At 39.8% G+C, this 23,506-nt stretch overlaps 1 protein-coding gene across 2 annotated transcripts in view; it reads left to right on the top strand.

The window, feature by feature from the left end:
* The window catches only part of UPF1 (UPF1 RNA helicase and ATPase), a 28,261-nt gene extending 6,000 nt beyond the window's left edge, over positions 1 to 22,261 (top strand). Inside the window, exons 2-24 of one of the 2 annotated variants that reach the window (XM_067560656.1) lie at positions 610 to 752; positions 1,779 to 1,868; positions 2,848 to 3,015; positions 3,937 to 4,117; positions 5,045 to 5,206; positions 6,027 to 6,111; positions 6,304 to 6,402; positions 6,933 to 7,041; positions 8,252 to 8,411; positions 8,561 to 8,679; positions 9,031 to 9,195; positions 9,470 to 9,584; positions 12,279 to 12,422; positions 12,917 to 13,130; positions 13,351 to 13,468; positions 14,368 to 14,524; positions 15,254 to 15,396; positions 16,744 to 16,918; positions 17,982 to 18,063; positions 18,491 to 18,652; positions 19,093 to 19,310; positions 19,594 to 19,716; positions 19,845 to 22,261. In XM_067560656.1, coding sequence (XP_067416757.1) covers positions 610 to 752; positions 1,779 to 1,868; positions 2,848 to 3,015; positions 3,937 to 4,117; positions 5,045 to 5,206; positions 6,027 to 6,111; positions 6,304 to 6,402; positions 6,933 to 7,041; positions 8,252 to 8,411; positions 8,561 to 8,679; positions 9,031 to 9,195; positions 9,470 to 9,584; positions 12,279 to 12,422; positions 12,917 to 13,130; positions 13,351 to 13,468; positions 14,368 to 14,524; positions 15,254 to 15,396; positions 16,744 to 16,918; positions 17,982 to 18,063; positions 18,491 to 18,652; positions 19,093 to 19,310; positions 19,594 to 19,713 — 3,129 coding nt within the window. In that variant the 3' untranslated portion in view covers positions 19,714 to 19,716; positions 19,845 to 22,261. Of the gene's footprint in view, positions 1 to 609; positions 753 to 1,778; positions 1,869 to 2,847; positions 3,016 to 3,936; positions 4,118 to 5,044; positions 5,207 to 6,026; positions 6,112 to 6,303; positions 6,403 to 6,923; positions 7,042 to 8,251; positions 8,412 to 8,560; positions 8,680 to 9,030; positions 9,196 to 9,469; positions 9,585 to 12,278; positions 12,423 to 12,916; positions 13,131 to 13,350; positions 13,469 to 14,367; positions 14,525 to 15,253; positions 15,397 to 16,743; positions 16,919 to 17,981; positions 18,064 to 18,490; positions 18,653 to 19,092; positions 19,311 to 19,593; positions 19,717 to 19,844 lie in introns of both variants that reach the window. The other variant, XM_067560646.1, reaches the window with a different exon arrangement.
* Positions 22,262 to 23,506: the final 1,245 nt, after the last annotated feature.

Below are 23,506 nucleotides of genomic sequence, written 5' to 3'. Positions count from 1 at the left end.
AGATAATCTGCTTAGAAACAATTTTTATTTAAATCTATTTTCTGTACGTCTCTCATTTTTAATTAGACTTGCAAAAACAGATTCATTTACTCATTGATGTCCCTATGTAATAGAATCATAATTCTGATGTTCCAGACAAAGTTATGGTTTGTGGGCAAGGAACAGTGGAAATAAATGAGGAGAAACCTAAAAAATAAAGATCCTGTTTTTAGGTAAATACCCTTAGTAAACTCTGAGTGATGAAAAACATATTTAACACTAATATAATCTTTTGAGCATTGAGCATATTTTTTTATTTGGTTATACTGACTATGGACAGAACAGGAGCCCATCTGTATTCTTAAAATTACTATATTTTATTGGATTATTCTAGCATCTCTCCTATAGACTCATATTAGTCAAAGTTTGTTTCGTTACCGGTATATACTCCAATGCTAATCTTTTATAGGTTCGTTTTCTCTCCTAATTAAACACTTTCAAAAACATTTTACATTATCATAAGCATTTGTGAAGTAGGTTAGTGCCCCAACCCCTATCTTTCTGGCATGGAGTATAATTTATGGTTGGGGCATTGATTATGTAATATTAACCATCAGCTTTGTATTTTAGGTTAATGGGCCTGATGGGATCCTCCAGAATGGTGCAGTGGATGATAATGTAGCTAAAACCAGCCAACTGCTGGCAGAATTAAACTTTGAAGAAGACGAAGAAGATACCTATTACACCAAGGATCTTCCTGTGCATGCTTGCAGGTAGTCTAAGATCTGCATGAAATTCAGAGGGAGCCTCAATTAGGCTTAAGTAATCAAACTGAAGATTGTATATATCTTAATGACATTGCGTACCCAATAAATATCAAAGGGACATCGGAATCTGTGTAAATATGTAAGGTGAAAATATATCCTGTCTTTCACTGTAGCCAAAATTTAAAAGCTTGAGAGCCATTTGTATGCCTTTTAGTGAAGCACTTCCTTCATACCTGATATGAATAAACTTGTTTCTGCCTTTAAATGAAATAGTCGTCCATTGGTTAAGCACAGGACTGGAAATTGGATCTTAGCTTTAATCCCAACTCTGCTGTTGATTTGTGTTCTTTGAGAAATTGTCAGATTGTCAGTTGTTTGTCTGTAAAATGGGGATATTTACCCAGCTTTCAGGGGTGTTGAGGACTAATTTAATTGTTATAAAATGTTCTGAAAACTGTGGATGGGAGGTGCTATACAAGTCACTAACTGAAGTCTTGAGTCCTGTGTAGTAAATACACAAATGCTCAATTGGCATACAAGCAGCAGGTGCCACAGTTTAACCTAATACTAATATCACTCCTCCATTGCAGTTTCAGCATATTGTAGTATGGGGGTATACCTAGGAATAGTGGCTAATAGTAGGAATACTGATGAGGCACTGTCTACATAATGCACGAGGCAAAGCACCCTTTAGTATAAATTCAACTGTTAAAATATTTATCTCAATTAAAACGGGGAGATGTTTAACTTCAAAATCAGACTTTGATTAGTGCAACTTAGATGGAAGTGACAGAGGCTGACTTGGTGGTTTAAAGACTGAATTGCACAGAGTATTGTGAAGATACTGTCAAAATGAAAATTAAGAACATGAAATAATAAATAATTCAACCCATTTCAGACCATTATCCCGGTGCTCCTAGTTGCCAGTTTCAGCTTATGTCTATAGTACAGTGAATGGTTTGTGCATTTTTAATTGTACATTCCTGTAAACATAGTTACCTGATTATTTTTTACTTCTCTCTTCGATTTTAGTTACTGTGGTATCCATGACCCAGCTTGTGTGGTTTATTGCAATACCAGCAAGAAGTGGTTCTGTAATGGGCGTGGAAATACATCTGGCAGGTAAATGAAAAAATAACAGAAGTGACAATAGTAATAAGTGTGTTTGTAGAGAAAACAAATTCGGTTTCTGATGCAGCATACTTTACTTTCTCATGTGATTGTTCAAAGGAAGATTGGCTTTTAAACGTCTACTCGAGTTTTAACATGCACCGTTAACCCTTTTTTTTAAAAAAAATTGCTCTGTGGATTTGAACGTGAGCTTTCTGCTTCCTTTCTGCCCCCCATCTTCCCATTATCACCAGCACATACCAAGGAAACCCTCACCTCATCAAAAACACTGATTTGAGAGAATTGTCCGAATGAGGTGAGGGTAGCAATGGTTTCATTGGTCATCTGTCTACTGGATGAACTTTGTTTCCTGTCCCCTGCTGTTGCTCAGCTGCAGCTATAATTTCTGCTCTTGTCCTGCAATTGATCTGTAAGGAACCCCCCGGACACTTAACTAGTAGTAATTTTTTAAAAAAAAATCTGCATTTTCCCTGGGAGCCAAGTCATTCCTTCCTATCTGTCCAAGGGCTTGTCTACACTTACAGCGCTGCAGAGGTGCAGCTGCAGCACTTAGTGAAGACACTGCCTGCACTAAAGGGAAAACTTCTCCCGTCGGTGTAAGTACTCCACTTCCCTGAGAGATGGTAGCTTTGTCAACGGAAGAAGCCCTCCTGTTGAAATAGAGCTGTCTACACCAGGGTTTAGGTCGGTATAGCTGCATTGCTTATGAGCTACATAGTTATACTGACATAAATTCCTAGTGTAGACCAAGCTCTAGATCAGCAGCTTCTCACCAGTTGAGTGATGTGCTGGTGGTTAACTTCTTCTGTTAGTAAAAATAGCAAGCATTTGTAACAATTAGCCATTCTTTGTGTTTAGTACTAACTGAGCTGTTCTGTTGTCTTAAATTAGAGTTAAAACTGACTCCAGTGGATGGAAATTTTGTCTGGCATTAAATGCATGCAAACTTAGGTGTATTTTCTGGTTTCAGCCACATTGTAAATCATCTCGTGAGAGCAAAGTGTAAAGAGGTGACTCTTCACAAAGATGGTCCTTTGGGAGAGACTGTCTTGGAGTGTTATAATTGTGGATGTCGTAATGTGTTCCTCCTTGGCTTCATTCCAGCTAAAGCTGACTCGGTAGTCGTATTGCTGTGCAGGTGAGAGAATCCCTTTTTGGGGGGATTTCAAATAAAGGCTAATGCCGATTTGAATTTGGTGGAATAGCCTCATGCATTTCTAAAGGGCAACACTTTGTGTTTTCACATAATACCAAAAATATTTTTTCCATTCTGAGCTGTCATCAGGCACTTTGTGGGTGAGTGCATAGGTTTAATGTATTAAATAACATTTTCCAAGGCATACTGGAATAAAGATACTGTCTTTATTCTGGGATATCATCCTAGTTTTATGAAGGGAGTCTCAGACAATAAGTCTTTCCCTTCATTAAACGCATTAAACTTTTGAATTATTTTATTTCAGATATACCAGAGTAACACTTCTTGTTGGAAGCTGACATGTTAACCTCTAACTAGAGTGGTGTCAGTCTGAATCACAGAACAAGGCTTCTCTCAGCCCCTAAGATTGCAGCTGTTCAAGAACAGAGTAATCGTGTAGTAAATTGAACATAGTCCTGTAACAAAACATGGTCATGAAATCATGTTCTCTACTATATCTGTTAAATGCTGTAGCTTGCCATTTATCTGGCAGTAGAAGGTCCATTTCAAGCTTCTGTTCTCTTATTTAATTATGTAATGCCATATCAGAACTAGTCCACTGTCTCTGTTCTGTACACAGTCCTAATGAACAGTAACTGAATTAGAGGCGAACACTCTTAGAAGCTTCACTTAGATGCCAGGATTGTCAAAGTGACGCAGTATAATTCATGGGTATTTCTAGAGCACCCATCTCCATGGTATCACAGTGGCAGGTGCAGCGTCTAATCATAGTGGATTCCTGGCCCAATTTACTTTTTGAAAATATTGAAAGATTTGACTTCAAAAGCATAACCTCACATGGGTAAACTTGTTCTTGCACCTGTCTAATTTAATAAATTCTTTATCAATATCTTGATTGTGCAGGCAACCATGTGCCAGTCAGAGCAGTTTAAAGGATATTAATTGGGACAGCTCACAATGGCAACCTCTTATCCAAGACCGCTGTTTCCTTTCTTGGCTGGTAAAGATTCCTTCTGAACAGGAGCAGTTGAGAGCACGTCAGATTACAGCTCAGCAAATTAACAAACTGGAAGAACTCTGGAAAGTATGTGCCACTCTAAATTAGAAATGTGTAGCCAAATATTAAAAATTCTGTGTATTTGACCAGGAGGGAAGAGACCTCATTAACAGTTTGTATTATGCCCTAGGTTTACACAGCATTTTATATTCACCCAGACATGTTCCCCACACCAAATTTACCGTTCAAATTCTTGACAAATTGGACACAGGATAGCTGTTCATGAGTGGGAGGGTTTGAGAGATTACTAATCAGATGGAAGGAAGGATTGTTCGGTTAATAGTGGATAATGCTGGGGATTCTGAATTTTTGTTGCATTCTGCATTTTTTAATAGATCACAAAATTCCAACACACTCTTTATCATTTAAAATTGAAAGGGCAATGTCAGTTTAAACTGTATCTGTAAAATCAAATTTCCTTATCTGTATTAACACTTTACACTGAAGTTCAGTTCTACTGTACACAGTGATTATGTACAAATACTGCAGAAGGAGATGCCAATCTGCTCTTGGTGTTCAGTTTTACATAAATTCAGTGAGAAACTTTTACACTATTAGCAGTTCAGAGACAACCCAACTAAGGGAGAGCAACTTTAATGAGTTTGCACAGTTTTAATTGAGGCCAGAATTTTGCCTTCGATGATTTATTATTGATAGTGATGTGGGACCCAGAGAACACAGCTTAACTTTTCATGTCCAAGTCTGAGCTTGCAGGATGACAGTTTAAAAAACAAAGTTGATCAAAAGTCAGATGATAAATAAGGAACCCTATGATGCTGTGTTTAGGTAGTTTTTTGAGGACTGAATTTTTAGTCTGAAAAAAAGTTTTAAAATCTACTTTACTTTCCCTATGGTGTTTTCTACTGTTATCTCAGCTTGGACAATGAAAGTCTGGTCAGCTTCACGTTCTGGGTCTCATGCCTTAGAACTTAATGTACTATTTCCCAATTCTAGGAAAATCCATCTGCAACCCTTGAAGACTTGGAAAAACCTGGTGTTGATGAAGAGCCACAGCATGTCTTACTTCGATATGAGGATGCTTATCAGTACCAAAACATCTTTGGACCTCTAGTCAAACTTGAGGCAGATTACGACAAGAAACTCAAGGAGTCTCAGGTAGTGTGATTGGAACATTGAAAGATGTTTATTATTTAGTTATATTTAAGCAATTTGTATTGATCATATCAAACACCTGGCTCCTAACAATAGAAAAGAGAGAAGATTTGAGTGAAATAAATGTAAAGCTCTTTACTACAGTAGCAACTGTCACCATTACAATTAGTTGTACCTGGGAGGTAGACGGAAAATGATCATACAGAGAACTTGAAGAGATTGGAGGCGGGGGGTTGACAGAAAGCAACAGTGATGATGCTACTGCGTTTTGAAACACGTCTGAATCCTCAGCCTCTCCTTTCTTTTGAGAGGGAATCGCCTTCTTAGTTTTCAAAGAATGTGATTCTGTGGGAGGATATCCCAACTTTGAGAGAACTGTTACCAGTTTCATTGGCATTCTGTTGAGTCATCTCCTCCATGGAACCACATTTGCCTATCTGCCAGTTTTGGATTTCTCAGATGGGCTCCCAGCGGAACTTAGGGTGTCGTATGGGGGCACATAAACACGTGGCATATGTGATTAGCGCACACGCTTATGTACAGTGCCTGAAATTTCAACATCTTTGGGGCCAAAAGCAACATTCTTGAAGAAACTGTAAAGAAATTGGAGATGATGACTCAGTACCTCTATGGTGCCAGTTGCTGGTAAGTAACCCAGTTTTTGTAGAAATACAGTTGTTATGCAAATGGTGTAAACTCACTTTTACTTTTTGTGTTTGTAAATGTTTGCTTGTTCTGAGCATTATAGAAAAGGAGGATTGTCAGAAACATCTCTGGTACAGTTTTTAAGAAAGTAAAAGATACCTTTTCCTTTACAACTTAGACCCAAGATAACATCACGGTGAGATGGGACCTCGGGTTGAACAAGAAGAGAATTGCTTACTTCACTTTACCAAAGACTGACTCAGGTAATGATGTCTTAGTTATACCTTCTTAGATTGCTTAGAGTTAGGTGTGTTATGACCAGTGAGTAACATTAAAATTGCATACAGTATGATGGTTTGTCTTGGGGCACAGAACAGGTTTATAACATTATTTTTGTTGGAGGGTGGATTTACCTGTACAGACTTAAAAAATAACTGCTTTAATCTTCTTTCTAGATATGCGTCTTATGCAGGGAGACGAAATCTGCCTGAGATATAAAGGAGATCTAGCCCCGTTGTGGAAAGGAATCGGTCATGTTATTAAAGTTCCTGATAGTATCCTTTACTTCGTCTCTTTTTTCAAAGATGCAGATCATTTCAATGGCACAACTGCACTGTGAATTGAGTGGTTCATCAGTTTGATCTGAGGGGTAAGATAGTGGGATTGAGGCAGTTCTTCAGAAGAAAATGAAGGTTTCTGTTGCTTCCAGCCTAACTTAATACTTTCACTAGTGCATGTAAAGTACTTGTTACGTTGGGCAAGTCACTTAACTTCTGTGTGCCTCAATTTCCCATCTGTACAGTGGGGTAATAGTACAGTTCTATCTCACAGGAGGGTTGTGAGGGTAAAAACATTAGACTGTGCAGTGCTCAAACACTACAGTAATGGGGAATGCTGAGATGATCTGCCCACAGAAGACAGGAAAAGAGGAAGAAGGCAAATTAACTTTGAAACTGCTTTAATCACTGTCCAGTTGATGCTTAAAAGGATCTGCTTTTAAATATAAAGTAAACTTCACTTTTTTAAAGTGGAAAAATAAACTCCAAAGTTGTAGGATAAATTACTACTTAACAAGGCTCTGCAGATTATGGTGATGAGATAGCTATTGAACTGAGGAGCAGCGTTGGAGCACCAGTGGAGGTTACTCATAACTTCCAAGTGGATTTTGTGTGGAAATCTACTTCATTTGACAGGTACATAAACTTACTGGCCTTCAGAAAGGAGTTTAGGGTCCAGCATTTGTTTGACAATCAAAAAACTCTTTCCTGGAGTTCAGTTTGAATTTTTACTGTGGAGGAAGTACTGGTTCACGAAATTCACCTCCAGGGAAAAAATGAGGTGCCCATACCAAAATTGGGAGCATATAGATCCTTTGCTTCAGAGAGAAGTATTTTCTTTCTCTGTATTCTATTTAGAACTTGATCTGATCTCAAATGCATCATTGAACTCCTTATTTGTGTACCTCATTCTGAATGCACATTGATTTGTATCATAAATATTATTGGTAATATAAAAGAAAGGCGACACAAACTTTTCCTTAGCAGTTTTCTTTTCTCCTGTGTTCTGACTGGAGTCGGTGCTTTCCCACATAGCAGCTTGCTCAGCAGTGTTTGATCTTTTCTGGTTATTCTCCAGAGCTTTAATCCATTTTGGATACGTCTTCACTGCAAGTGAAGGTGTGCTTGTAACATGAATAGGCACACTCATGCTAGCTTTAATCTAGATAGCACTGGTAAAATAATAGTGAAAATGTCATGTCACAGGCTTTAGTACAGGCTAGCAACCTGAGTATGTGCCCAGGGTTCCTGACGGGCTTGTGCTTGGCTGGCTAGCCCATATGTTCTATAAACACACCTTCCCTTTGCAGTGAAATCACGTAACTGTTCAGTAGCATAATTATCCAACTTCATGTCTCAAACTTTATCAGCTGAAAATTGCAATGAAATCTGAACTGCAGTCTTTGGAGTTAGTAATCATTGGGACAGTAAAATCCTTATATGTATTTACAGAGTTCTGTGAAGTATATGAGGCTGCTCCAAAAGAAGCCTGTTTAACACAATTTTTCCTCAAATCCTGAGTTGCGTGTCTAAAGTAACCTTCACTACCTGTAGTATTGTTTGCCTTCTTGAAAGTTTTTCCTTTTTTGGAAACACTTTGTGGTTCCCTAAGCCAAGAACATAATCTAAGAACATAGGGAGCTCAGTGTTTGTTAACAGAATGATGGAAGGCTAACTCTGTTTGTTTGCCAGGTTGAAAGTATTTTGTCTCCTCCCCAGTCTTCTTATTAAGCTAATATGTTTTTGAGTTTGTTGCACATTGTACCTAATTAGCCTGCACATTTCAGAAGTTTGCAGATAATATGTTCAGTTCATATTATGTGATCTTCTGTGTTTTCACTTTCAGAATGCAGAGTGCTTTAAAAACATTTGCAGTGGATGAAACTTCAGTGTCTGGCTACATCTACCACAAACTGTTAGGTCACGAGGTAGAAGATGTGATTATTAAATGCCAGCTTCCAAAGCGTTTCACAGCACAAGGACTTCCTGACCTCAACCATTCTCAGGTAATCCTATCTTTTATCAGTCAGCCATAATTTAATAAAGGATTTACATACAAGGATTATAGACTTGAGTGAAAAAATGTATAATAATTTAAATATGCTTACCTAGTTTAAGTACATATGTCATGCTAAAATAGCTAAATATTTTTCAGGTTTATGCTGTAAAAACGGTCTTGCAGCGTCCTCTGAGCCTTATCCAAGGTCCCCCTGGTACAGGAAAAACAGTGACATCAGCCACTATTGTCTACCATTTAGCTAGGCAGGGCAACGGGTAAGAAATTTTAACTGATAACTGAATATTTTATATAAGCTGAAGCTGTTTGATACCTTAAGCACTTATTCTTTATTGATAAATAAAAATTACTACAGCTATGGAAGTATATACTTAAAATACAACTCTGTATTGCTGTGGCTGGAACATTTCTTCCAGAAGTGTGCAAGTCCTGAAAAACTTTCAAAATGATGATTTTGAAAAACATATGTGAATGGCTTATCTTTAGGATATATTCAGATTTTGGATGATTCTGATCTTGTCTTGATTAGCTCTTTTTCTTTTAGGATAGTTTTATAATTCCTCTGAACTAGTGTTGACATTAATTTTTTCTTCTATTTAATTTTTAAGGCCTGTGTTAGTTTGTGCCCCAAGTAACATAGCTGTGGATCAGCTGACTGAGAAAATCCATCAGACCGGACTAAAAGTGGTTCGTCTATGTGCTAAAAGCCGTGAGGCAATTGATTCTCCTGTATCTTTCTTGGCATTGCACAACCAGATCAGAAACATGGATAGGTAAGATATCCGAGAAAAATTGCATGGGGGCTTGGTGTAGCAGTGGGTTAGCTGTATGATAACGGCAAAATGCATTTAATTTAATGCAATGACTTGGGTCAGCTGTGACTTAATAAATGAGTTCAGTTGTCCCTTGTGGACTGCCAAAAAAAGTCCACTGAACAACTGTCAGTTTGCTCAAGGGAATCCTAGAACCCCAAATAACAAGAATTTTACACTTGAATTTTAAAGAGAAAATGTGATTGTTTTGATGACAAATTCCTTTGCTTCGTAGTATGCCTGAGCTCCAGAAACTGCAGCAGCTGAAAGATGAAACTGGAGAATTGTCATCTGCTGATGAGAAACGCTATCGTGCACTGAAACGAACAGCAGAGCGTGAATTGCTTATGGTAAAGACTCCTTTGCTCTTTGTTAGGACTTGTCATTTTTTGCAGACTAGTAAAGTTTGGATAGATAAATGTTAAACAATAAAAACGAGAGTCCTATAGCACTTTAAAAACTAACAAATTTAATTTCTGCAGGCATAAGCTTTCGTGGGCTGCAACCCACTTCCTCAGATGCAAGAAATAGAAATCAGATAGGGGGTGTATATATATACATCCAAGGGTAAGGAACAACAATGGGGAGGGTAGGTGTTAGCAAAGTCCATTCAGTTAGAGTAGTTGAGGCCTATTCATAACCGTTGATTAGAAGGTGAGAATATGTGAACAGTGACAATTACTTCTAGTAATGAGAGAACCATTCCAAGTCCCTATTCAGACCCAGTTTGTGTCAAGTTTGCGTATGAGTTCCAGCTCTGCAGTTTCTCGCTGAAGTCTGTTTCTGAAGCTTTTTTGGAAAAGTATGGCAACTTTCAAGTCAGCTACAGTGTGTCCTGGGAGATTGAAGTGCTCTCTGACTGGTTTATGGATGTTACCCTTTTTTATGTCTGATTTGTGTCCATTTATTCTTTTGCATAGTGACAGTCTGGTTTGGCCAGTGTACATGGCAGCATATATCTCATTAGTAGATGTGCAGGTGAATGAGCTCCTTACGGTGTGGCTGATGTGGTTAGGACTTGTGATGGTGTCACTAGAGTCAATGTGTGGGCAGAGCTGGCAACGGGGTTTGTTGCAAGGATAGGTTCCTGGGTTAGTGTTCTTGTTGTATGGGATACAGTTGCTGGTAAGTATTTGCTTCAGGTTGTGGGGGCTGTCTGTAAGTAAGGATAGGTCTGTCTCCCACGGCTTGAGCAAGTGTGGGATCATCTGCTAGGATAGGTTGTAGATCCTTAATGATGTGTTGGAGAGATTTTAGCTGGGCACCGTAGGTGATGGCTAGTTGTGTTCTGTTTTCTTTGTTGGGTCTGTCCTGTAGTAGATGACTTCTGGGTACCCATCTGGCTCTATCAATTTGTTTCTTCACCTCTCCAGGTGGGTATTGTAGTTTTAAGAATGTTTTATGGAGATCCTATAGGCGTTTGTCTCTGTCTGAGGGATCGGAGCAAATCCGGTTGTATCTTAGGGCTTGGCTGTAGATAATGGATTGTGCAATGTGTTCAGGGTGGAAGCTGGAGGCATGAAGATATGTATTGTGGTCAGTTGGTTTTTGGTATAGGGTGGTATTAATGTGACCATCCTTTATTTGTATTGTAGTGTCTAGGAAGTGTATTTCTTGTGTGGATTGGTCCAGGCTGAGGTTGATGGTGGGGTGGAAATTATTGAAATCCTGGTGCAATTCTTTCAAGGACTCTTTCCCAGGGGTCCGGATGATGAAAATGTCATCAGTGTAGCGTAGGTACAGGAGAGGTGCTTGGGGGACGAGTTTTGAGGAAGCGGTGTTCTAGATCAGCCATAAAAATGTTGGCATACTGTGGGACCATGCGGGTGCCCATAGCTGTGCCACTGACTTGAAGGTATAGATTGCCTCCAAATCTGTAGTAGTTGTGGGTCAGGACAAAGTCACAAAGTTCAGCTACCAGGTGTTCCATATCATCATCAGGGAAAATGTTCCTGATGACTTGTAGTCCATCTTTGTGTGGAATGTTGGTGTAGAGAGCTTTTACATCCATAGTGGCTAGGATGGTGTTTTCTGGGAGATCACCGATGGATTGTAGTTTTCTCAGGAAGTCAGTGGTATCACGAAGATAGCTAGGAGTTCTGGTGGCATAGGGCCTGAGGAGAGAGTCCACATAGCCTGACAGTCCTGCTGTGAGAGTGCCAATGCCTGAGATGATGGGGCGTCCAGGATTCCCAGGTTTGTGGATCTTGGGTAGCAGATAGAATAACCTTGGTCGGGATTCAAGGGGTGTGTCTGTGTAGATTTATTCCTGTGTTTCTTTAGGGAGTTTCTGAAGTACATGTTGTTTCTTTTGGTATTCCTCAGTGGGATCGGACGGTAGTGGCTTGTAGAATGTGGTGTGGGAGGGTTGTCTGGCAGCCTCCTGTTCGTAATCCGACCTATTCATGATGACTACAGCACCTCCTTTGTCTGCCTCTGATTATAATGTCAGAGTTGTTGTTGAGGCTGTGGATGGCGTTGCATTCTGCATGGCTGAGGTTCTGGGGCAAGCGATGCTGCTTGTCTACAATCTCAGCTTGTGCACGTTGGAGCAGGGCCACGTCCATCTACATGTTTGTAATATAGGCATAACAATTTGTTTACAACCTTTGATTAAGTAGTGTTCCTCTTTAAATAGCTGCCTCTTTTCAACCTGAGGTGGCTGCACTTCACTGATCTGTGTGTAGTTTATGAACTGCTTGGGAATTCTTTCAGATTCGTAGATTTCAAGGGACCATTATGATCATCTAGGTTGATCTTCTGCCTGACGCAGCCATAGAACTTCCCCGAAGAAAATTCCTAAAGCATATCTTTAAAAAACAAAACAAAAACCAAACAAACCATTCAATAGTGATCTAAAAATTGCCAGTGATGGAGAATCCACCACTACCCTTGATAAATTGTTCCAAGGTACTAAAAAATTTGCTTGGTTTTCCATATAAAAAGTATTATTTGGTCAGTATTTACCAGCATGTCCATTCGTAGCTGAAATTTGTAACTAATGAGTGCTGATGCTGAAATATGTGTTTTTCTCTATTTATCAGAATGCAGATGTTATTTGCTGCACATGTGTGGGAGCAGGTGACCCAAGACTTGCAAAAATGCAATTTCGTTCCATTTTAATTGATGAAAGCACACAAGCTACTGAACCAGAATGTATGGTGCCAGTTGTTCTGGGAGCCAAACAGGTAGGAAGGGTTGCTGTAAAAATAATGGCACTTATGCAGATACAAACAGATATAAATAATGACTAGATAATTCACAGAAAATTATTGTTGAAATTTTCCCTGTTTGTTCTCTAGGGGGAGTGAAAATTCTCCATTGTCTGGGTAGACAATTCCCAGTTGCAGGTCTAAACAATTTTAGTTTCATGTGACAGCAATAAAATCCTTCTATTTCCAAAGTATGATCTTTGGTTCAGTGTGATTGAAGTGTTAAGATCTAACTGGAGACTCAACATATTGATGACTCTAGGGGACTACTAGGTCTACTATTCGTTACTGGGTATAAAGCACTCTAACTGATAAGTTTTAGAGTAATATGCTATATGTTCAGTCTGACTTGAAATCAGTCTGTTCTAGCATTGCATCAGCTAGGACAGCTGCGTGAAAACTTCAGGTGTCTATACTAAATTGTATTCATGTGCATTATAGTTAATGTTGAATTGTTTCTTTTTTCACAGCTGATCCTTGTAGGTGATCACTGCCAGCTTGGTCCTGTTGTGATGTGTAAAAAAGCTGCGAAGGCAGGCCTGTCTCAGTCTCTCTTTGAGAGGCTTGTGGTGTTGGGTATCCGTCCAATTCGCCTGCAAGTGCAGTATCGTATGCATCCTGCACTTAGTGCTTTTCCATCCAACATCTTCTATGAGGGGTCACTCCAGAATGGCGTTACTGCAGGTAAAATACAATTGGCACAGTACAAATCGTTTTCCATGCAATCCCCTGAGAATCAGAATGAGGGATTCTTTAATACAGAATGTCTTAACTCCATTTGTTGAAAAGGAGGCATTGATTCTGGACTGCAGCTAATCTTAATAATTGCTCAGTTCATTTAAGGTGTGGTGTGCTAAAGGACCATTGTGAATGTTTTGGTTTAACTATATTTTTTCCTCCTCAGCGGACCGTGTGAAAAAGGGATTTGATTTCCAATGGCCCCAGCCAGATAAGCCAATGTTTTTCTATGTGACACAGGGTCAGGAAGAAATTGCCAGTTCAGGCACCTCTTACTTAAACAGGTAAACAAACTTCAATGCTAATGCTGGATGACGGGGGAAAATTTTCATTAGTGGCTAAGTCCCATTGAAAATCAATGAAACTTAAGTGCCTACACCCTTTTCATTTTTCCCATCTGCCTTCACATTTAGAGCCTTAATGATCCTGTAATATTCATAGGAAGGATGGCCGTGTGGCTAAGGCACTGGAGAGGGACTCAAGAGACTGACTCGGGTTCAGTTCCTAGCTCAGTCAGACTGTGACCATGGGCAAAAGCACTTAATCTCTTTGCCTCGGTTCCCTCTCTGTAAAATGAAAAATTCTCCTGTCACAGGGCTCTCGTGTAGCTAAAGTCTTAATATTTGGGAGGTGCTCAGATACTATGGTGATGCCAAACATGTTATAAGCAAGCTTAGGCATCTAAGTTAGAGTTCCATCTCGTTTAGATGAGGAATTAATTTCTATATTCATAAGTGATATTTGTACTTCAGGCCAGTACACTGGAATACAGTTACACAGCATTGCACTAGTCCAGGTTGTTTGTACTCCAAAATACTGTTTTAAAATCAGTAGGAGAGAAGGGTTCAGACTTTGTCAAGTCCTGCTAACACCAGAGATTGAAATGATTGTATGTCAATTTAAGTGTACTTGTGTGCTATGTAACTCTGTTGGATATATGCTTTCGCTTTCAAAAGCAAGCACAGGTCTGTGGTGATGTGAATTTATTACTGTAGGAGGAAATTCTTTCCACTCAAAATAGCCTTCAGATAAAAGGCTAATGCAGCATTAAGTCTTGAGTTTCATATAGACCCTGATAACTTGCAAACAGTATTTAGCAAGTTAAACATATTTGCCTTAATTCTGCAATATATTTACTTTAGTGACTTTAAAAAAAAAAACCAAAACAAAACTCTCTTCCTAGGACGGAAGCTGCTAATGTGGAGAAGATAACTACAAAGTTATTGAAAGCTGGTGCAAAACCTGATCAGATTGGCATTATTACTCCCTATGAGGGTCAGCGCTCTTATCTGGTGCAGTACATGCAGTTCAGTGGTTCCTTGCATACAAAACTCTACCAGGTATAGTGTCTTTATACAGTTTCACAGTATACTTTATTTTTTGGCTTCTTTTCACTTTCAAGATATTATGAAATTCCAGTTGTTTCAGCTTACTTTAAAACACATCCTCTCCCCCAGTGACTATATTGTACCAAGTATTCTATTCTTGGGTCATGGCTGCAAACAAAACCAAAACTGTGTACTTAATATATAAGCCCCTTTTTTATAAAGCTGAAAATCTTTTGGGAATAGATCCTCCACTGAAGGAAGACCTTAGAGGAAATAGGCTAGTGGAATATTCCTGGCAGGAGTAAACTTAATTTGTTTGCCAGTCATCCAGATCTTCCAGTACGGTAGCTTGAGAGCTGCAACACTGATTGCGACTGTTTAAAATAGCAGTGCTTCAGAACAGTGGGAAGTCTGTAGTGCAGATTGGCTGTAGAGGGGATAATGTATTTTTCTGGTACAAATGTGAGAGTATTCCGAGTGATGATAACGTAACTGAAAAGCACTGACACAAGTTATTTGTTCTAAAATCAAGAATGCTTTTTTCTCCCTTAATGAAACTGCTTTTAGTCATTTAATGGAATGATCAGCTCAGTTAATATCACAAGAAGAATGTTTGAAAATGATGGGGTTGGTTAGAGATGTGCAGCCAAAATGCTTTATAATACTGATCAATAGCACAGTTCTCCTCCTTGCACTGGGCTTCAGATGAGACATAGTTTACATGGTGGTTCTCCTTTTCAGGAAGTGGAAATCGCAAGTGTTGATGCTTTCCAAGGACGAGAGAAGGACTTTATTATCCTTTCTTGTGTCAGAGCCAATGAGCACCAAGGAATTGGATTTTTAAATGATCCCAGACGTCTTAATGTGGCTCTCACCAGAGCAAGGTACAGTAGTACGATCATAATACTCTGCATGGACGTAGCAGACTTTTATTACTTACATGAGCTCTTGCACAACAAAAATTAAGCCGTTATTGGAAATGTAAGTGTGAACAGTTAATAAGCTGCCGGGAACATTAAAATGATTCCCACATCTCTAGAAACGCTCTCATACCAACAGACTACATTAGCCATCCAGCTTTAACATTCAGGTGACTACAGATTGCCAGAAAATGACCTATTTGTAAATGGAGGAGTCTAAGCTTGAAGCAGGCATGCTCCCCCTTCCTGGAGTGGAAAGGGAGCTCCATCTCATCCATTTTCTACCCCGCTTCTACTGACTGTTGAAAAGTGGGGTGTCTTGACTGCTCTGTCCCTTTCTCAGCAACTGTTTCTCTGGGTTCTTTTCTCCTGTGAATGGTTCTAGTGTCTGCCTCTGCCTCATGGCTTATTCAAGAACAGGAGGGGAAGGAAGAGGGAGAGTGTGAAATTGACACTTCATGGTCAGTTTCACTGATACCCACAGGTTTGCTTTAAAAGCTGTTATTTTGGGTAAAGGAATCTGACTGAAGTACACAGTAGGTTTGTTTGCTAAACTAGTCAATATAGCATACAATTTCTGGTATAATGAGATCACTTCAGCAATCTTTCTGAAATGATTGTGTGCGATAATAAAGTCTTTTTAATGTCTCTTGGCTTTACCTTAATGGACTTTCATTAGATGCCTTGGTCTATCGCAGAGGAGCTAGTTACTCTGAGGGCTGCATCCACTTTCATTGACCTCTTCCAAACCATAGAGTTTAGAGGTCATATTTAAGGCTGTAAGTGTTTAATTGCAGGCACAGATGTTCACTAGCACAGCAAAAGCAGCATACTCAAACATGCTGCAGTCCCACGTGCTCCTTCTTTTCCTTCTCTCCTTGACAATTCCTGCTGTAAGCAGAAGTAATCTGAGAGACCTGAGGGGCAATCTTTTGGGACTAGTATGCACGAAACAACCACTAGCAAGATTCTGTGAACTCCACTGCTTTGAGGAAAGCAGAGTGTAAAACGAGCACAACCTACTTCTCAACTGCCGCTCAAGTGTGTGCATAGGAACCTGAGACCTTAGTTTGAGCCGAACTGGAACTGAGATAAATAACTTCAGGGACTATATTCTCTTTGCAGTTTATGCATGCAATGATAGTTGGAGTTACAGCCATGTAGAGGGATAATGTCTTGATTTGAGCAATTTACAATATCTTATTCTGCACTTTGTCATATCATGTTAATTTGGTTAATGTAGAACTTCTTAAAAATAAGTCAGAAGTTCACTGTCAAGCTTATCTGACATGGCCATCTGATCTTCCCTAGATATGGAGTAATTATTGTTGGGAACCCAAAAGCTCTGTCTAAACAACCACTTTGGAATCACCTGCTGAACTACTACAAGGAGCAGAAGGTACTGGTAGAGGGACCACTCAACAACCTCCGAGAAAGCCTTATGCAGTTCAGCAAGCCCCGTAAACTTGTCAATACCATCAACCCGGTAAGTTACTACAAATACACTAGTCGGACTTAAAAAAAAAAAAAAAAAAAAAAACTTATATGGGAGAAAGGGGAACATTATAGTCAGATTTTCCTGTGACCCACGTTATCTGAAAAGTGTTTGGTCAGAGGGAATCTGGGATTTTGGTTCTGGCAAGAAACCACAGATGGATGGTGGGTGGGGCTAGCTTTTTTGTGGGAGATGGTAGTGGGTGTCGTGCTTTCTCTTGCCTTGCAGAGTCCTCTTCCAGGGACAGCACTGCTTCAGGATATTGCAGGGCTAGTTCTGCAGGCTCTTGAAGCCCCACTTCCCAGGGCCTGAAGTTGAGCCCTGTGTGGGATGAGGGAAAGATGAAAGCTGCCCTGGGATCCAGAGGCAGAGCAGTGAGGTGGGAGGGAGATGATCATTCCCTCACTTGTTGGTTCCTAGTGACTGTGTCTGTTTTCTGTGATCTTTTTCTTAGCTGGTGGGATGTAACCAAGCAGGTTGCTTCCTCAGATCTGCTTCCAGGGCCAGCCCTACTGGATGAGAAGCCTTTTTGCAGTTAACCTAATCTTTTCTAGTGTGGGGTTTTACATGTAGGAAGTAGTTTTTTAGATGAAGCATTCTGTAGGAATGTCAGGTTTCATAGATATGACCAAACTTATTAAGGACAAAAGCACATTTAAGCTATCTTCAGCTAAATATGGATGAGTGGCAGTGAAATACAAATAATTCTTGACATTGGATTCTGGTGATACCATAAATTGTGAGGCTGGAGCAAGGAAGAACTGAATGATCAGAACTGTAAAATGGAGTCACTCATATGAAACTCCAGCCCAAAACACTTAAAATAATAACTATCTGGAAATAACTGAGATGACTGTTTTAAATGGCAGATTTGGGTGTCTTTCATGCATGCATATATATATATATATATATATATAAAAAGCTAAAATGTATTTGATGCTTCAACAGGTAGAGCCCAGCTTAATGCCGACCCCAAAGAACTTACTCTAAAGTTGCAATGCTTTCCAGCTTGCAGCATTGGTTCTAAATGTTTAACTTCATGTAACATTTCTAGGGTGCCCGTTTCATGACTACTGCCATGTACGATGCACGTGAAGCTATTATCCCAGGATCTGTCTATGATCGGAGCAGTCAAGGTAAGGAAACTGTGGGAGTTTAAGTCCTTTATTGACTGTTCCAATTATATAGTTATCATGTGGATTCTTTACTTTTTGATGCTGAGCTGGGATTTCTCTTGAAAGCTGCCAGCTGAAGGGCTTCTCACCATCTACAAAGTAAACTGCTTGGGGCAGAATTTTACAGTGAAAAACTTTGGTTTCTAAACTTAATTGTGGCATGGACCACCATACAAACATGGCATTTGAGAAATCCTAAAGTAAAGTGTAAGTCCCTTAGTGTAAATTATTTTGTATCATGACTAAACATGACTTAACCATTTGGCTGCTCCTGATCTGACTGGATAGGTCTACATACAAGAATTTAAATCTGCAGAATTCTTTGACAGTAGAAAAAATTCACAGACGACAACACTGAGCTATTAACTAAGCTGTTACATTTTTCTAGGGCGCCCGTCCAACATGTACTTCCAAACACATGATCAGATTGGGATGATAAGTGCTGGACCCAGCCATGTCACTGCTATGAACATTCCTATCCCTTTCAACCTTGTGATGCCACCAATGCCACCACCAGGATATTTTGGGCAGGCCAATGGACCAGCCGCAGGTATGTAATTATTAAATATAGACTCAAAATACCATCTTAATTACTTTGGCTCTCCCTCCTAGAGAACACTACCGAAGGGGCATTTTGAGGCCCAGATGGAGGGAGTATCTTAGAACAGTTTATGGTAACACTTCTAGCTAAACTCAGCAGTTGATGGTCTCAGAGGAAACTGTCTAGTCTTCCTCAGCTGCAAGGATTGGTGGACATGATATAAAGTTTCTGATCATCCTCCAGTTGCTAAGAAAACTTGTTGTCCATCAGGATCTAACAGTATATTTTATACTATCGCAAAATCTTTAGATTCATAGATAGATGCTACCTGAATATGTATAATGTTGTGTAGTTTGATAAGCCACCAGTATACATTTGATTAGAAACAAAGTAAAATCATTACATGTATAAAATATTTTAATTCCCTTGGTGGGGACCAACTTTTTCAGGGCGTGGGACACCTAAAGGAAAGACTGGTCGTGGTGGGCGCCAGAAAAATCGTTTTGGAATTCCTGGAACTAGCCAGTCAAACCTTCCAAACAGTCAAGCAAGCCAAGATGTGGTGTCCCAGCCATTCTCCCAGGGTCCACTGACTCAGGGTTATATCTCCATGAGTCAACCATCACAGATGAGCCAGCCAGGACTCTCCCAACCAGAATTATCACAGGTAAGAGTATAATAATCCTACTTATAAACTGCCTAGGCTACAAAGTGGCTTTTTGGACAGGCTACATGTGTGTCTTGTGTTTGTGAATGGCTTTCATTGCCCCTTCCCCCACACGTTCACAGAATCACTAGAAATTCAGCAGCAAAGGGGTTGGTTTAGGGGACAAGAAGTCTGAAGGTGACTTGGCAGTCACTGTCCCATCTGCTGTCTAATGCAGCACACACTTGAGACCCTATTACTACAAAGGTTTTGGGAGCTTAATAGAAAAACTCTCTCATTTCAGGACAGCTACCTTGGTGATGAGTTTAAATCTCAGATTGATGTGGCGCTGTCGCAGGACTCTACTTACCAGGGTGAACGTGCATATCAACATGGTGGAGTGACGGGACTGTCACAGTATTAGAGTGTAAGGCACTCGGGCTTCAGTTCTGTGTTTCTTTGCTCCCATGACTTAAGTTCATAAAAGCAACATCTAGTGCACATGGCAATAGGGGAATGGTTAATGTGACTCTTGTTCTCCTTTCCTTTTTTTAGGTTGAGGAAGAAGAGCTAAGCTTGTGTGGAGCTTAGTTCCATCAGCATTTTATTCTGGGTAATAAAAAAAAAAATAAAATGGATACCTGTTTTCCACTGCTAAAACTGACGCACCACTGTGTGAGAGCAACAGGAGAGAGAAAGAAAGAGAAACCAACCAACGGAGAGGAGAAAGAAAGGAGCGCGCGTGAGAGCCCACTGCTAGCTCACTGAGACAAGGAGACTCACCGGAGCGGAGAGAGAGCACCAAAGGACTGGCTGGCGCCTCACTGGGAAGGCAACTCGCCCTGAAAGAATGAGTGGTCAGCTGAGTCCCTGCTCCCCCAGTCAAACAAGTTTGAGAGAAGGGCCTTAAGCAGGTTTCACTTCATTCCATACTTCTCTTTGCGAGCAGGGCATCAATTTTCAGAGCAGGAGGGGAGAGGAAAACCCTCATCTCAGAGTTGTTCTCATTTTAAAAGGTACTATATTTTAGCAGTAACTGTTGACGTTTTAAAAGCAGAGTATCTAAAGAGGAAAGATGCTGCCTAAAAATGACAGTAAGCCAAGCAGAAAACCAGGCAGAACATGACGGCTGTTCAACGCTGAGATGCAGGTTTTGTTGTCCAAAACTGGCTCTGAAATTCTAGTGTCATCATGTCGCCCACATTCTGAACGGGTATTTCGTGACAAGGTGGTTTTAAAGAGATTCTTTCAAAGGAGCACTGAATTCTTCGTAGTGTCTCTGAATTCTTAGTAGTGGACCTGGGAGATCCTTGTTCTGAGAAGCTTACAAAAAAAATTAAAAAAAAAAAAAAAAAAAAAAAAAAAAAAATCTAAATTAGAGCACCAACCTTGAGAACTGTCAGTGTGATTTAAAGTTGCAGCAATCAGCCTCTTCTTCCTACAACAGATAGCAGTTAGGAGTGAAAGGAGCCTGCATGTTCAAGCAGGAGGAGGGTTTCAAAGTGTTTTCTGTATGCTTTAATTGGCTACTGTCTGGACTCTACTCTGTGAAAACAAGCCTTTCTGTAAGATGAACTGCGCGCTTAAAAGGGGATGGGCTCGTGTGCCCTTCAACCCTGGAGGGAAAGACGCTATTAGGCCTGCTTTATTCACTCCCACAGATGTTGGGAGGAAGTAGTGGAAACTGGGGATTATATTGGTTTTGAAGTAAAGACTCTACAATGACTTTGAAGCAGGTTGGAAAAAAAAATGGAAAAAGCAGGCAGTTGTTGGAAGGTGGCCTCTGATAGATGGGTATAATTAGAGATAATGGATTAGGCTTTTGTGTGGCTTCTTCAGTGAGTTAGTGCAGATAGCTGAATGATTCAGGTGTTGAAGTTAAAAACCACCCTGCAGCCTGCTTTTCAGGTAGTAAACATGGCTGTGGCATCAAAGTTGGCTTGAGAAGTAGTTGGAAGTCGAACTGAAAAACAGCACATAAAAAAGCCATCCGATTTCTAAGTTGCATCTGTGTCTTAAACAAGTCAAGTGGGAACTCTGGGAGCATTTTATTTGTCTAAATCTTTAGAAACAGCACAGAGAACCTGAATTCCTACTAACCCAATTTTATCAGATCCCTAAGTTAGAATAACCTCTACTTCCTCATTGGCTAAAATCAGTAGTGTCTGAATTACTAAACTAGATGTTTTTTAAAGTTTCTGAATTAAGTTAGCTTTATAATTAAAGGGCTCCAAGCGTTTCTAGTCTTTTTTTGAGGAAATAAAACAAATAAACCAGCCCTCTCAGTGAATGTACTTAGAATAAATAACAAAACCCACTTCTTGTAATTTGGAAACACCCCCTTACATTACTCTGTCTTTTCTGTAGATTATTGATCTGCTTTCATAACCTGTATTTGCTGTAGTTTTTCACATCTTCCCCTTCCCGCCTCCAGTATAGTGTAGCATACCCGCAGGCTTTGTAAGTAGTGTGCACATGAAATTTAGAACAGGTGCGCTGAATTCACTTTTTGTTTAGTCCTGCAGTGAACTCTTCATAAACTGCAAAATAAAGAAACCTTCCTGAAACAAAATAACCATGCTCTTGTTTCATAAAAAGCCTCCAGAGTTTAGACTTCTACAATGTGCAAAGAATGGAGACACAGGCCACCTTCCTTCACGTAAGAGGGACTATTTTATTTATTAACTTTTAATTTTTTCCGTCTGAGTAGGCTGCGTAGCTGCAGAGTTTTGACATAGGTTTAAGCTGTAACTCTTTGTGCAGTGCAATCCATTGAGTAATGTAACCCCTGCACCCCAAGCCCTTATTTCACTGGTCAGAATGCTTGCCTCTGCTTTGTAGCAATTACTCTGAGTTTTATAAACCCACAGCCATCAGTGCTAGAGCGGTGTTACTCTACTTTGATTTTGTCTGTTTGTTTTAAACATGTTTGTCATCAATAAAAAAAAATAATAAACAGCTCTTGCCTTCAAGCGGGGCCTATATTTTCAGTAATCATTTTGGACCTTTTTAAAACAACATTGTGACCATTTGGCTCAGTGTTTGATTGTGTAAACTTCAAGTTTATTACATTTTAACATAACTAGTACAAAAGTATGGTGTGTTATAGCACACATGGATAAGCAAATGAACTGTGAAAAGTTTGCTCAAGACAAGTACCCTCCCTGGGTCCCTTCGTTGGGTCTTGTCCAAACACGTGCATGCCTTAGAAATGTTTAGAAACCCACTGAGGCATTCTGTGGCCATGCATTGATCTTATACAGTCGTTCCGTGGCAGTAGTCAGTCAGCATGAAAGGCTGTTAGAGGACCTCGCTCTTTTTTTAATATTGATGGCTAGAGCTTATTTCTTTCAGACTGGGACTAGACTCCTTGCATAAAACCTGGTGGAAGTAGTGCTAAAAGCCTTTTAAGATGTCCATCTGCCCCCGTTCAAGTTACCAGCTTTGCATGGTTAGGGGGCAACTATCATTCATCAAAACATTAATTTGCTCTGCTGATTGTAGCTGTGGTGGTAAATCTGAGACAACATAGTAACTGAGTGAGTCCTTTTCAGGGAAAGCTTAGATTGATTAAATGTTTAGGCCCAGTCTTGTCACCACCAGCTGCATTTGGCACAGTAGTCAAGCATTTGAGAATGGCACTGTTTAAGGTACAAATACAGTCGACTTTTCACTCTGCTTTCTGCCTGAAGCACAAGTTCAGATTAGTATTGCAGTCTGCTGATGCTCTGAGCATCTTTCATATTAGTGAACTGACTTCACTTCACAGGTGTTGCGATCACTGAAGTAGTTATTTCATGTGTCCACTCTGATCCACAAGGTATTACACATGGTCACATCTGTCTTCCCATGCTAGCGAGAGAATCCTCTAATAATTTGGACTGCACAATGGTTAGGACAGAGCCCCATTGCTTATTCATCTCTTTGTGCCTTGGTAAATACAAGTGGAGATTTAGATGGGAAGCAAAAACCTCCCTCACAAGTGTGTCCTAAATGAACGAACTGAGCTTTGAGTTCCTTGGTCTGCTATGGACTAATTTTTCAAAATATTCAGCATAAACTCTAAAATTGTTTTTCCTTCATAGAAATTCAAGTTTAACCAATTCCAGGAATTAAACGCCACATTAAGGAAAACAGTAATGGATCCGATTTTTTGGGCCTGCCCACTGTTCCTTTCTATTTGTTTCAGAAGTGATGGTGATTTCTTTAAGATGACC

This window comes from Emydura macquarii, unplaced genomic scaffold, assembly GCF_026122565.2.
Source record: "Emydura macquarii macquarii isolate MOO-44397 ecotype Brisbane River unplaced genomic scaffold, CSIRO-AGI_Emac_v2 contig_306, whole genome shotgun sequence".
Classification (NCBI taxonomy): domain Eukaryota; kingdom Metazoa; phylum Chordata; order Testudines; family Chelidae; genus Emydura; species Emydura macquarii.
This window is presented reverse-complemented; position numbering and strand designations above follow the sequence as displayed.